Raw genomic sequence first — 15,479 nt, 5'->3', positions numbered from 1 at the left:
CAACCTTGTCAACCTGGGAATTTGTCTAGCAGCTCCGTAGGACACAGAAAAGACGAACGGAATGAGCCTGAAAAAGAAACGCCATGGCAGAAGTAACGAAAAGGAGATGTGGTTCAAAAAGGCATTTGCCTTTCTGCAGGGTCACAAGATGCCACCCTTCTAAAATGTCTTTGACCTTCGTTTTTCTTTCTCTGCAGCCCCCACGGAGCCTTTGCTGTGCAAATTTGCAGACGGAGGGCAGAAGAAACGTCAAAGCCAGAGCAAGTATCCTCAGAATGGGAGACCATGGCACAGAGAAGGGGAGGTAAGATTTTGGAACAGTACGAACCTTTACTTTTGCTCACTGAAAGGAAATCCTAAATTCTGAGTGACCCTGAGCTTTTCTTAGGAGAAATTAATGTAAAGAAATGGAATCATTACATCTATTGTATCTTTTCTGTAGCTGTCCACAAATGGCTACAGTACAATGTAATGCTTCAGTAGCTGATGAGTCAAAAGAGCTCCATGGTTTGGTCATTGATGTCATTATGACTTGTGTGAAACAAGAAGGGTTTCAAAGCTGCAGGAAGAAACAAGCAATGAGGCTTGCAATAATTACATTCATCAAATTATACCAATGTATTCTCTTTTCATTTTACTGTACTTTTAGTGAATTTATTACAAAATTTATAAAAACTGTTCACCCAAATCCACAGATTAGGATAAAGGCTCCAATAATAAAGCAATAAGAAAGCTGTCAAGTCAACACCCTCGTGCTGTGCTCTGTAACCACAGACAGAATCACTGAAACTTCTTTGTGGGATTTTTTCCAAGCATTGTTCGTGTGTTTGTGGTGATATATGAAGACTTTTACAAGGAACCACATTTCATTCACAAGTAAAACAAAACTATTAGCATTCAAATATGACAATAATGTTATAATTGATGTTAAGATTTACTGCTGTAAATATAGGCCTTCCAAAAACCCAAATAAGTCTGTCTGTCACATCTAGTGTTTTTACAAACAGAAATTATTTGCCATTCGTGTCCATTTTAAGATATGAATCCAGTGTGGGGAAAAATAGAAATAAATAGCCAGTTGAACTGACCCTGAATGTACATGAGCTGTCATGTAAATTGCACCTCTAGCCAAATGCCTCACTGAACACACATTCCCTCCATATATCAGAATGGCAGGAAACCCAAAACCAGATTCGGTGTGATAACATGCAGATACAAGGTTACAGCTAACAACTACCTATACTGGAAAGGACACGTAGCGGACACAGGCTAGGTAGCCTTTAAACTGGAATATATAGATGAGGAAGAATGCGAGCACATACCTAAACCCAGCACACACGTTTAGTGAGGCTGACAGTTATGCTGAAGCAGCAGGGTGAGAAGACCCAGAGAGATGAAATGTTTGTCCTTCAGAAAACAGTCTCTGTATGTGCATTTGTTGTTGGTTGTTGGACTATAAATTGGGCTCCATGTCTCTCTCAGTGCTTCATCACATGAATAACTACACTGAACACGTCCAGTCAATTATGGGCTGTTTTTTTTTTTTGTTTTGTTTTTTTTTATGGTAGAACAATTTTACACAATAACTTTTAATGGGTTTTAAAGATAATATCTGTACGTTGAGACTTCAATTTATCAGGGGATTTTTCTAATCCTCTTAGGGTCAAACATCCCACCACTGCATACATTTCACTTAGAACGTTAGACCTAAACTACATTGTTTTTGCAGCCATCAACAAGCTTCTGGTGTAAATAATGCTGAATATTTGGACATTCATCTTGGTTAAAATTAATGGCGTTAATGATGCTTCTCTTGCAAGACAACTGGAGCACTGTTTTTTGGCTTGAAAGCATGACATTTGCTCCTGCAGTTGTACTCCTACTATAATATTTCTTCAGAGAGCATTTCAGCCGTTACAGATTGATTTTAGAGCAGAATGCTTGTGTGTTAACATCATTTTGTCCGATAGCAATAACAAAACTGATCCAGATTTTTCCAGTTCATGCAAGGCCAGAAATGTGGTGGTTCCTGAACAACCTAACCAGTTATCTTTCATCAGAGGTCGATTGTTTGTGTGTGCTTCCAGAAGTCACCACAGGCCAGATACATCTGATTAACATGTCATTCACTACAACTGTTAAAATGAATGGTTCTGCATACCACAGCAGTTTAGAAATGATTTCAAAGTACTGAAGCAGCTTGTGTAAATCTACAGTTTTCCTCGGAAAGTTCTTGCACTTTGTATTTGTTCCAAGTATGGGTCAACACAATATGATGTCAGATAAATCTTTTTTTTTTTAAGTTTCCAAAGAGAAAATATAAAAAAATTCTATTTTTTAAGAGAAATATGTGAAACAACAAAAATAAGTCTTTGTTGGAGCTCTACAAGGTCCATGCAAACCGTTCGCATACTCCTCGGTTTATTTAGAAGAATTTCAACTTTTCATTATGTAAAGAGGATCTGCTTTAAGTTACCCTTTTGTACAACGCGCAAGGTGATTAAAGTAGAGCTTGTCCAGGATGGTGCACTGTGACGCAATTTACTGTAGCTATGGGAAGTTTCATCAAACTTCAAGACAAAAAAAATTGTTCACCTAGATTCTATAAACATACAGAGACCAGAGGGGAAACAAGAACGACTGCGGAGAAATAACAGAGATCCAGAGTTTGTGCTTAGATCTGAGTTCAGCCAAAGGCTGAGCTGAACAAAAAAACATTGAAGCACATTATCATAAGCTAGCTAGCTTGAAGCTTAATTCAAATGTACACTGAAGACCCATTTATACCTCAAGTTTAAAATCTCAGAGCAGGGATTTGTGTCTCAGTTTAAAATATTTTCATGTTCCCTGTTCCTGGTAGTTGTCTCATCTTCCCCTCTGGTGGCCTTCACTCACGTTGTTTCACATTACTTTGTCTTTTAAAGAATGCTGTGTCAAAGTTCAAGACCAAGTGTGGGGAGTGAAATCTGTTGCCAAAAGCTTATGCTGGTTAGTTACCTCTGGTTTGTATTATTTTAGAGCAAAATAAACAGCGTTTTGGAAGATTATTCTTTAGCTTTTCTCCTATTTTGCTACATTACAACCACAAAATAAAACATTTTCTTTTATTGAGGACTTAAAGTTCAACACATTGCAGCTCATAACTGCAACGCGGAAAAAAAAAGGGTACATGGCAGAAGACCTTTTAGAAATAAAATGGAGAACACGACCATAAACACACTGCTTGACCTACAGTGAAATAGTTCTGAGCAAAGTATAATTATACGTTAAAATAGCCTAGTCAATGCAAAGACCTACATAAGTCAGGAATGTGTGTTAGTACTTGAAATTAACCCGTAATCAGACATTTTACATCCTATCTCACTGAGCTTGGGAAGAATGAAAAAAACTTTCCATCTTTACATGAGCAAAGCTGGTAGTAGACGTAAAAAAAAAATACATCTGTAATTGCAGCAAAAGGAGGCCTTAAAAAGTATTGCACCATTTTCCTTCTATTTCACAATTATGAGCTACTTCCTTCTGGTCTACAACATAAAACTCATAAATGATGTTAAGGTTTGTGGTTTTAACGCGACAGCGTAAAAAGAAGTCCTTGAAAATGAATTCATAAGCTTTTTTTACACAAGTAAATGTCCACTCACCTTATTTAGCACAAGAGGCTAATAATAGATGTGCCCACTCAACATGGTGCAGAATGTGTTAATGAATCTCACAGGGAGAAGGCGCTTCAGGTGGGTCAGTTGACCTTCAAAAGTGGGAAGATTTGCATGCACCTTGTTCCAAGTGTGTGGCCCTGACCTGTTCCAAAGGCAGTCAGCTCTAACTACATCCTCAACACTTCTCTAGCATATTTACATCTGGATTAAAGGCTTCAACTGGATCTCCAATGAGGGCGTTATTGCTTGTGCTGAGTGATAGATATTTGGTGTTATTTTGGTATTATTTCAGGCATACATAGGTTTAACAAGCTTTAGTTTTACTCTTGTGTGAATAATAAAGTCTCTTTGATGTCATCTCATAACCCTTTTATTGTAGAAATAAGATCAGTAGATTTTGCCTGAATGCAAGTATTTAACAGTAAATCCAAACTTCCAGGAATACGGACTTTGAACTTCTCGTAATATATTTGAACTTATTAGTTTATTTGTTCATTTAAACCTTTCTGTAAACAAGTTTTTAATGCATATGTCTGTTAATAAAGCCAGATAAGTAGAGATGAACAAATTATTTCAGGTATATTGTGTTTTGAAACTGAGTAACTGGTTTTCCAACAGACTCAGATTAATACCATCAAGAGTCTAATTATTTCTATCCTGCTAACTGGAAATTTAAAAAAAGGACCATATTTGTGTATTTGTTAACTATTGCTTTTTGTAACACTCATTCAGCCATCAGTAGTTACCAAAGTTTCAACTTAAATAAGATCATGACTTCTTGATCAGCTGCTTTCATATGATCATTTAAAGAGCCACCATTTGTATTTGTTAGTCCTGTCAACTTTTCAATTCCTGCCATACTAAAGAAAGGAACTTTGTACATTTATGTGTTGTGATATTTCACTAAAATGTCCTTCATTTTTGCCGATGGCCACATGAGGTCAGGCGGCCTCAGCAAAGATGTTTCTCTCATCTTTGCTGAGGGAGATATAACTACGACCGACCCTCTGTGACACAATCCCCAAGGCCGACTCATCGGACGTTATGCAAGGATTTCCCAGCCTCTAGACTCAATGCTATGATACTGGAAAGTGCTGCCAATGATTGACGCCTGGTTGAAGGACAGAAATGTTTTGCCATATCAGTAGATTGTTTATACTACTGACCACAGAGATTTCAAGGTCACTGAATGTACGGTGTTGATCTGCAATCTTTTTTTTTTCCTCCTCCTTCCTCTAATCCAACTATCCCACACAGAGATGACAAGCAAAAAATTTTAAATTGGTGGACTGACACAAGCATTTTGCTACATATTAAACCTCTTCCGTGTTTCATGTTGGTATATTCTGTATTTTGATGAATTATGCAGATTTTGACATCTGCATTGGGTTTGTAACCGGCCTAGTCACTATTGAAGGCGAGTCACCTGAAGATGTGATCTACTTGAATCAAAAGCATTTGAATGGGATAATGAATAGAATGTCATTCACCCTACGGTCATTGATCAGGTGGAAGATGGGCTATTACATGTCAGTCTGTTTATCAGAACTGGAGACATTTCTGACCACGCATACAGATGAAGGGGAGAAAGACTCCAAAGCATCCATCAGTCTCTTACTCCTCTGCCTGTACAGAATTTCCTGTGGCTTTTTTTAAATTTTTCTTAACTCTTCCTTTTATTCTGCCTTTAAGTGCTTTCTGCACACATTTCTCTTTTTTTCCTTTTTTTTCCTTTCACTTTGTCTCCCTGCGTCTTCCTTCCTGTGTTTGAAGTCTTCCCAGACCCCACAGCAACATATGGAGAGAGAAGGAGCAAGTGACTCACTGAGACGGAGACAGAGAAACAGAGAGGGAACACATTGCATGATCAGTCAGGAGTTGCAAGGGGTTGAGTGCTGCAGGGTGGCTGGTGGCAAGGATTGAGAAATATGACAGATTTTCTTGTAAACTACCCAATGTGGGAGCCTAGAAAGTGCTGTCTCTCGCCGTCTCATGCTGACAAACATATTAGTCACTTCAATTTTTTTTTTTCAAAACACACACACAAGCCCTGTAGGTGCTCAACCCCTTCCCTTCCCCCATTTTTTCTTCTTCCTTGCATCTCACCAACACACACACACACTTGTTAAAGAAAAAAGAAAAAACTTTTCAAAGTCACACTTCTTAAGCAGCGACTCTTGGGGAATGCATGTAGATAAAATAAAAAATAAAAAACAACATCCGGCATTTCTCTCTGTGTGAAAGCCTAACAGATGTGCGTGTGTTTGTGTGTGTGTGGCCACCAAGCAGAAAAAAAAACAGAAAGCAAATTGGTTTCTGAATGGAAAATACAATCAGGCATGATGCCACTGTGTATTCGGACACAGAGATTTTATACGTTACCAGTATATTTTTAAAAATTCAAACTCTCCTGGGAGTAGAAGGATCATTAAGAAAACTATTTTATTTGGAGAACACAGAGAGGATGTTTGAAAACTGAAAATAAACTTCTTCTTTTCTAAAAGTCACAGTGGTGGCTGAGCTCTGTTTGATTATTTTATTTTATGCTATACAGTTTTGGATCCATTTCAGATACCCAGGCAGAGTAGCTGCCTCTTTTCCTTTTTTCCCCAGACGTACCAGCCTGCATCAGTAATCAGTTTGTAGCCCTGCAGAATCGCTGGTCAGGAGCTGTGGAAGTCATCAGCACATGGAAGGAAGCGCAGCACCGAGGGGAGATTTCAGCCTCGCCAAACAGCTGGTCATATCTGCTGTTGCTATTAGCACACATGTAAAGACATGCTCACCAACAGAACATGTCCGCAGTTCCTTCATTTCAAACGGTGCCTTGCAAAAATGTCATTGGGGGTCTCTACCACCTGTGTGCATTTAGACAAGGGAGCATTTACCCATCCATCAGTCAAACTGAATGAAGAGCGTTTGAGAATTTTATTGCTACATATTCTTAATATTTCTTGGTTAAATTTAGGTGTGGACATCGTCTGCTTTGACCTAAACCATTCTTTTGACCTCAGGGTTCTTGTCCAGCTGCCAGTTGAATTGTCATCTATACTCGTCTTTTGCCGCCTCTACCAAATTTTATTCTACAGTTGCTCTGTATTTAGCTTCACTTAATTCGGATAAGCTTCCCTGATCCTGAGGAAGAAAAATATCCCCACATCATGATGCTGCCAGCACCACCCCAGTAGTTGTGTGTTCAGAGGGATGTGTGATATTAGTTTTCTACCCCAAATAGTGTTTCTCTGTTTTCTGATGTGTTTTCTACTTGGCTTGTGGCAAAATAAACTTCTAGTAATTTTATTTTGGATTCAATTATCCAGACACTGTTTTTTTTTGTTTTTTTTCTAATTAGGTGACTAAGAAATGGAAGTAATAGTTTAAAAAATAATCTGCCAGTGGAACTAGTACTATTTGATGAACATAGAGGAATTATTTACTTAAAACAACTTCCTATACCTTTCTGAAAAGTTGCATGTAAGTTAGGTTTGTCTCATTTCAAATGTCTAGAAACTATACCATAAGTACTTGATGAGAGTTTGTGTTTTTACAGTGTGAATAAAAGTGAATTCTACAATTTCTGGATTTTAGGTATACATTCTGAAGTGGAAATCTTTTCCACTTTGCAGTAACCTGTTACATTTATTCAGTCACCTAAAATCCTGTTAACTGCCTTAATGTGTGTGACCTAAAAAATGGTCAAAAATCCAGTGGGTATGAACACTTTAACACAATATTATGTTGACGCATCCAAACTTTGAAAGAGATGTTTTAGACAATACACAAACACTTAAATGTTCACAGAATGATGTTACTAATCTTTCAAAATTATCAGCTACTGTATTCGTTTTGAATATGCTTTCCTTTTGATGCTTTCCTAATACATTTTCACAGACTGAAACCTAAAGCCACTTGAAGTATCAAGTGGCTTTAGGTATCAAGTGGCTTTAGGTGATGATGGCTATCAAACTGATGGCCATCAGTTTGATAGCCATCATTTCTACATATCATCAGATCTGCTGGAGGTTCAGTGTTTTTGCTCATTCTCTCATTATTTCGGTCATAGTCTCACTGATACCCCTGCTCTTTTGAGCTGCTGTTTCCTGAACTGTGTGTGCAGGTAGCCACCAATGAGAACAAGAGTGAAAAGAAGTACAGGAAGAGGAAGGAGGGTGGGTTCGGAGATGAAGAGGGTGTGGGGTGAAGAGTGAAGGAAGGAGAAAACAAGATGTTGAAGAAAGAGAAGTAGAGAGCACAAAGTGAGGCAAAAGATAGCCAAAAAAGTGTGTATGTGTGTGTGTGTATTCTGATGAAATCTGCCATCCTCAGCAGCCTCCTGTTAAAAGAAATCGGATTAGCTCTCCTCCGGGAGGGAGCCTTCAGGAATGCAGATGAAGGATTGCGGCACAGGTTCCTCTCCTGGACTCTAAAATGGCCTTACCCACACACACCCACACATGCAGACCCACCTTCTCTGTCTCCCTTTTCCCTCTAAAAGGCATGTCTTCATTTCCTTCTATTCACAAAAGCATAATTGTATGTGATTGAAATAGAAAGAGTGTCTTCGATCCTAATTCAGTTTGTCCTATTGACTGAGTTTAGTTTCACCTAAACTTTGGCACTTGTCAGTTTTTCCGAATTTAAACGAGCTGATACGAGTTTGATTTAATTCATTTTTAGCATAAAGAATTGGGGCTTAGATGTAATAAATGTGCAGCTGCAATATGTGACTTTGGCAACTATTGACAGCTTCTGCTTCAGTCTGACAGGTTAGCAGCTAAACGGGTCTGTCTCGACAGTTTCATGTGTTATGTGGCTTTTCAATTGTGTTTGAACTTGTACTTTATGAAGTTTAATTAATTAGCATTTTTGGCAAGGAAATATGATTAAAATGCAACATAAGTATGATAAAAACCAGGAATCTAGCTGAGAATGCTGACAAAAGTTGGGGAAGAGAAACCTCATGTACTGAGTAAGATGAAGATTTATAACTTTGTCCATCCATCCATTTTCTTCCACTTTATCCGGGGTCGGGTCACGGGGGTAGCAGCTTCAGCAGGGAGGCCCAGACTTCCCTCTCCCCAGCCACTTCTTCCAGCTCTTCTGGGGAATCCCAAGGCGTTCCCAGGCCAGCCAAGAGACATAGTCCCTCCAGCGTGTCCTGGATCTTCCCCGGGGCCTCCTCCTGGTGGGACGTGCCCAGAACACCTGACCAGAGAGGCATCCTAACCAGATGCCCAAACCAGCTCAACTGGCTCCTCTCGACGTGAAGGAGCAGCGGCTCTACTCTGAGTCCCTCCTGGATGACCGAGCTTCTCTTATCTCTAAGGGAGAGCCCAGACACCCTACAGAGAAAACCCATTTCGGCCCCTTGTATCCACAATCTAGTTCTTTTGGTCATGACCCAAAGCTCATGACCATAGATGAGGGTGGGAATGTAGATCGACCACGATGGACTGGTACAGCGCCCGCTTCACGGCAGATGCTGCGCTAGTCCGCCTGTCGATCTCCTGCTCCCTTCCTCCCCCATTTGTGAACAAGATCCTGAGATACTTGAAATCCTCCACTTGGGGCAGGACACTCCCCCTGACCTGGAGAAGACACTCTACCCTTTTCCAGCTCAAGACCATGGCCTCAGATTTGGAGGCACTGATCCTCATCCTGGGCACTTCGCACTCGGCTGCGAACTGCCCCAGCAAGAGCTGCAGATCACGACCTGATCTGTAGGTTGTGATCTGAATCTGAATCCCTATCTGAATAGGACCGCATCTACCACAAAAAGCAGAGATGCGATCGTAGGGCCACCAAAATGGATCTCCTGAACACGTTGGCTGCGCCTAGAAACTCTGTCCATAAAAGTAATGAACAGAATTGATGACAAAGGGCAGCCTTGGTGGAGTCCGAAACGAGCCCGACTTACTTATAAATCTGTACTATATTTAATATGTACAGCGTTGTGCAGTGATTTGTCCAATAAGGTTGAGAAAACAGCAGCAGTAAACAGGGGACACTTATATATTGTAACCGTAGATATATATGTGGAAGCACTCTATAATAATCCCAGTTTGATGGTAAGTGGCCACAGTGGTGTTGTTGCTTGTGACAAAAACTGTAATTAAACAAAAAGCTACAATTTTGACACTGTTTTGCCATAATGTAATTTCTACTCAATATCAGCACAAGTCTGTTTGGAAACTTTATCACCAGCTTAAATTAAATCACAGAGCTGCACAGTCGAATGTAACATAAAGCGTCTGTGAATTAAAAGTTTCCAGCACAAAAAGAAAAAAAGAACGAGTTGTTGCTGTTACTAATTACTCTGGGTAAATGTGCAGATCGTTGTCCTAAACTTTAATGGAATAATTTCCATAGATGCCAGCAGATGTTTTGGACTGACAGAGGTCCAATAAAACCCAAAAGTCACAATGCAACAATACATTTCTTTTACTTGAGAAACTTTACGCTCACAAATACTAACCGCAGTGCTGTTTCCAATGAAGCTATTTGTTACAGCTGGACTATGTAAAGATGTGTCTTTGTTCTTTATAGTCTTGAGTTGTTCCTTCTTTAGATCTAAGATTCCAGTTGTACCAAGAGACAAGTTTGGGTTTTTTTGTCTGTGTGTGTGTGAGGAAAATTACATCCTCTTTGCTTACTGACTTTCAAAAATCTCATCAAACTGCTTTTCCTGCAAAGAACATCAATGGGGAACATAAGATTAGCAACTCTTCCTTCTTTGTTTCACATGCCACACCACTTCTGGTCTAGAAACATGAGCTCCTCATTCACTTGTGAGTACAATATCTTGGGTACAATATCTAAGGATGTAATTGGACGAGCACCATCATACATACACATGTGTATATTCAGTAGAGGTCTCTGGAAAAGACTTTTTTGTGTCAGAAAGTGCACTTTAATGTCACTTGGCTGCTTGGACAAATACAGACTATGATTTTGTTTGGCTTCATACTGCTAAGGTTTAATGATTTTATGTTCCTTAAACATATTTACAAAATAATCAATGTAAAAAGAAGTCAAAGTCAGGAATCCCATTACTTTTGCACTAACAGCTGATAAACTAAAGAGGCTAATTGCCTAACAGTTGACCTAAATAATTATTCAAATATAAGATGCATTTTTGAACATTCTCCTAACCTCCTTTCTCTCTTTCAGACTGGCATGGCGTTAACGTACGATCCTGCTGCAATGCAGAATGGGTAAGAAGTCTATCTTTGGCAGCAACTAATGCGCTCTCCCTTCCAGGCCCATAGAAACCAAGTCAATATCACTGTCATAAATAAAGATTAATGTAGTGTCTGCACTTTGTTACGGTTTGATTAGGGAAATCTATACAGACTCCAGGTATTGGTTTTCAGTAGTTGGGTTGGATGAGAGATGTGGGGCACAGAGGGGAAGCTGTGTGAGCCTTCCTGTGTGTGTTTACTTGCTTGTGTCTTCACATGTGCTTTTAGTCTTTATGTCATGAATTAATGGTAATCCGGAAATAAATGACCAGAGCGACATATTTAGTTTTTCCAAGTTCCTCTGAGACAGGAAAGAGCATTCTGAGCCCACCAGACCTCTGTCTACCCCTGACCTCAGTCATTCACAGGAAACTCCTCACTCCCACTTCCTAAACCACTGATCCCCCAGCGACCACAAGTCAATCTCAACCAGCAGCCTACACAAACAGCACCACTCACTTTACGCAGCCTGCAATGTAAACGCTCTGGCTGATGGAGCTCTGCAGGCTTGTAATCCCACGGATATATTTTGTGGGAAAGTAATGTTTACATTTTCAGACATTCCAGTTTACATGTAGTCAGACTGCAGAAAAAGTGAACTGACAGAGCCATCAGTTTGATATCATCCAGCACAAATGTAAAATTTACAAAGAAATGTTTTCACAGAGAGATGCAGTATTGTTCTAGTGTATATTTGCATTTCTATATTAAATGATCAGAATTGACAATATTTTCTTTCATTATAGTGTCTGCTATATATGCAAAAGTTTTAAACTACTCCTGATTTCTTTATCAGTGGACCTGCATGGTTTCTAACGGTCTTTAAAGTATTTTCTTAAAAACAACACTGAGAGATCCAATATTCTTGGGAATTAACATGTTTGCGCTAAAATACACTTTTCACAGATTGTTTTTTTTCTTTTTTTCTTAATTCAACTTTAAAGAGAACAAATTCTGTCTTTGGACAAACTTATGGTTAACTAATGAGCAGGTCCAAGATTGTCACAGCATTAAAGCTCTGATCACTCTGACACGCTCTGTGACATCTGATTCAAAGTACTCTAAACAACATGAATGTTATGTTGGAGCATTTTTGTGGTTTTGAATTCCAAGGACAATAAAATCAGTGTTTTGGAGTGGTAATTAAAATGCTCCAATCCCAGTTCACTAGTAAAACTCGAGACAGATATGGAAAAAAAAAGTTTATATGCTGCTTTGCCATTTGATACCACAACACCTTGGTAGAAATACATCTGCACTGATCTTATAGAAGCGTGTTTTTGCAGCCAATTACTTTGAAAGACTTAGAATCTAAGTCCCTCCTGATGTACAATTTATACATGTAGATAGGAATGAATGTGCAAGGCCTGTTTTGCAACACTAGAACTTGGATAATCAGTGAGATGGAATGAATGAAATCATCTGTATAGTAGTATTCTGGGATCAGATTTGAGGCCATCTGTTGGGCAGCTGAGATTTGTCCAGAAATGGGTCATGCAATAGAGAAATGATCCCAAAAATCCAACAAATGGCAAAAAGAAAAGCATCGTATTGTTCCAGCGGCTTGAAGTCCTGACCTCAGTCTGATTAAAAAGTTTGGCTGAAGTCACAAGAGAGCAGCGGATAAAGAAATGTCTTTCAAGATCAATATACTAATGCAAAACTGTAAATAAGTGTTCTTAAATTCTTTCATAACAATCTGAGACAGATAAGATCACAGAGAACACGACTGTTGCATCTTACCCTTACTCAATGTGATTCAGGTAAGGGTAAGATACCCTCTTAAAAGCTATTGAGAGTATCGAGCATTATGGGTTAATTTTAGAATATTAACACATAATTTAACACATTTCAAATGACTTCTTGATAACATGTGATCTAACTATTTGGCTGGACGTGTAATTTGGGTGTCAGGTTATTAAGTAATTATTATGTGAGTCTGAAAACATTTTACCAAATGATGTTCTGATCTTTACTTACAGACCATGCACAAACCGTCTAATTTTGTTTGCCTAGACAAGAGGCATTTAAATATAATTTGTTATGCTCCAAACTGTTTTTACTTTGTGGCCTCGAGGAAACGACACAAAACACCACAATAAATAAACCTGCACTTTTACAGATATGTTTAGCTCAGGAACAAAACGTTGCAGTGGATTTATGCTACTTTTACATAAGAGGTATTTGTTTAAACCTTTAAAAATGGCACCTGTTAATATATATTGTCCCACTAAATTATGGTAAAATTTCATTTGATCCAACCAGATGCACTGATTTTATCATAACTTTATCATTTAAACAAGGATAACAATATTGCAGTCTGACCTCAGCTACATGATTGATGATTGTTTACACATCTGATACAAACCTATGAATGCATTTTTGTTTCCAACACTGGGAATTGTCTCTGTTCTCACTGAAACTGTCTAAGCACTACCTTAACTGAGAGCTTAGCAACAGGAGTAAAGGGTAGATGTAAGGTTAGTTAGGTTTGGAGAAGTTTAAGAAGAAAGTCTCCTTTTTCTAAACATCATGACTTACTGATTCAGACTTTCTAAATGTTTTTTGACTGAACCACATGACTTTGAGTAGACGAGGACAAAGTAGGTGACGTCTTGATCTGTCTTGATAACTTACATTACCTTGTTTTAAGAAAACCAAATACAGTGAACCCCTGCCTATTTGTGGTTCAGTATTCTGGGAAAACTTGTCTATTTGTTAAAATATTCAACAGAAAATTCAGAATGGGAAGCTGAAAGACTTAGTTGCAATCCTGCTTGGCAGGTTATTGGCTGGTGTTTGGAAAGAGCGGAAATAAGGAAGATTGTAGATATTAGCTTCCTAAAATGGTTTCCACTGTGAATATCAATGCATATTATGGTATAATTGGTATTTGCGCTGTTAAGATGGTAGTTAAATGTTATTAGGGGGTCCAATGTAATCCATTTCAGCACAAATACTAATAATAGTCAACATTTAGAGCCTCTGTATGTAAAAATATTCTGGAGTCAAATGTCAGTCTCACTGTCTGACCACTGAAGTTTGCTGAAACTGGGTCATCAACAGGATGGATGAAAAGAAATCAATCAAGGGGATCCAGTGTTGTAGTGAAAATACAAACCACAACCTGATTGAAATGCTGCGATGGGACCAGAAAAGAGCTGTTTAAAAAAAAGTTTGTGTCCAAAACTCAATGCATAATACAAGAGGGTTAAAGTTGGTTGTTTTGTGTGCTTTGGCTTAGATTTAAATCATTTTAACAGCAGAGGTTTTCTACATATTTTAAAAAATTAAGATTTGAAGTAAAATCAACTTTTTCATCATGATTGTGGGTCTGATTGTGTATAAACATAAATAAATACAAATGTTACTGTCAGGTATTGCATTATTCCATTAATGTCTTTTTTTTTCATAATTGAGGAATAATTTAACTGAATTATTTTCTGCAGTCTCACTTTTTACCTTGTAAATCACTGAATTTTTCCATTAGATTACATGATGTAATTAGAACAGCTTTTGCTTGGTTTTAACTTTTTCCACTTTGGCTCCTTTTGTTCTCTCTTCTCAGTTTCTACTCCTCGCCTTACAGCATCGCCACCAACCGCATGATCGCACAGACCTCCATCACGCCCTTCATCGCTGCTTCCCCTGTTTCCACATATCAGGTAGGTCATAATGTGCCACTTTATGGGTGGATCGCTGCCTGCATGCGCTATAGAGAAGTTTTCTTTGTGTGCGGGGATGTTGGAAAGGAAATGAGCTGCGAAACAGCATGAGGTCCTCTTCTCTTCTCTGGTTATCTCTCCACTGTCCCAGCTGTGCTTGATAACATCTGTTGTGCACATGGGAATCACAAAGCGCACAAGAAAACAAGCAACATAAAAACTGGCATCAAGAAAAGGCTGAGAAAGGAGAGAACAAAAAAACTTGCCCATCCACCACAGTGTAATAATTTTTATCTATATATTGTTTTAATGTGACTCAACTACTCATTAAGTGATCTCTTTCACATAATTAGATTTACCTGGTTTCTGTGTATTTATTATGATTTGAGATTTCTTTAGAAAACATCTAAAAGAATGACAAGATTTCATTATCATTGTTTAACAATAATAAGCAATTAATTTGAATCTTTCTGAATTTAAAAATGAGCAAAATGAGATCATTCATGTCAGAAGGATTTTTACATTTAATCACTCAGACTAACATTTCGATTGTAGAAGCTGACGATGCTAAATACTTGAGATCCTTGGTGCATGGATGAATATTTTGCTTTAAATAGAGCTTAAGTCCCATAAGGACATATAGAAAGGACTGGAGGGAAAGCTGAAAGTTTCCTCTCATTCGGTTGTCTGACTCCTCTATGGGCTCTCTGCCACTGCTTTTTTCATTTTATTTTATTTTCTCTACCTTCACCACAATCACTTCTTCTTTCAGAGTAAATTTTCCACATTCCCTGTGGCTGTGATGTGTGGTGTAATGCAACAGAACAGAACAGGAACGTGAAAATTGGCTCTGTGATATGCTGAGAGCATCAACCATTTCCCGTCGCTGCACATTTCATGCAACACCCTTTTTCCTA

The 15,479-nt window shown here is 38.5% G+C and overlaps 1 protein-coding gene across 16 annotated transcripts in view; it reads left to right on the top strand.

Moving 5' to 3' along the window:
- Positions 1-15,479, top strand: part of rbms3 (RNA binding motif, single stranded interacting protein) — a 312,168-nt gene that overhangs the window by 257,929 nt on the left and 38,760 nt on the right. For all 16 annotated transcript variants that reach the window (XR_006372710.1, XR_006372709.1, XR_006372711.1 and 13 more), the window contains 3 exons: positions 198-304; positions 10,827-10,870; positions 14,466-14,562. Coding sequence is in view for 13 of the 16 variants with exons in the window: in XM_044138143.1 (XP_043994078.1) it covers positions 198-304; positions 10,827-10,870; positions 14,466-14,562 (248 nt within the window). In the remaining 3 variants the exon portion in view is untranslated. The remainder of the gene's footprint in view (positions 1-197; positions 305-10,826; positions 10,871-14,465; positions 14,563-15,479) is intronic.

The sequence above is a fragment of the Gambusia affinis genome, linkage group LG14 (assembly GCF_019740435.1).
Source record: "Gambusia affinis linkage group LG14, SWU_Gaff_1.0, whole genome shotgun sequence".
In the NCBI taxonomy this organism is placed as follows: Eukaryota; Metazoa; Chordata; class Actinopteri; order Cyprinodontiformes; family Poeciliidae; genus Gambusia; species Gambusia affinis.
Note: the sequence above shows the minus strand (reverse complement) of the source record. Positions and strands in the feature narration are given on the sequence as shown.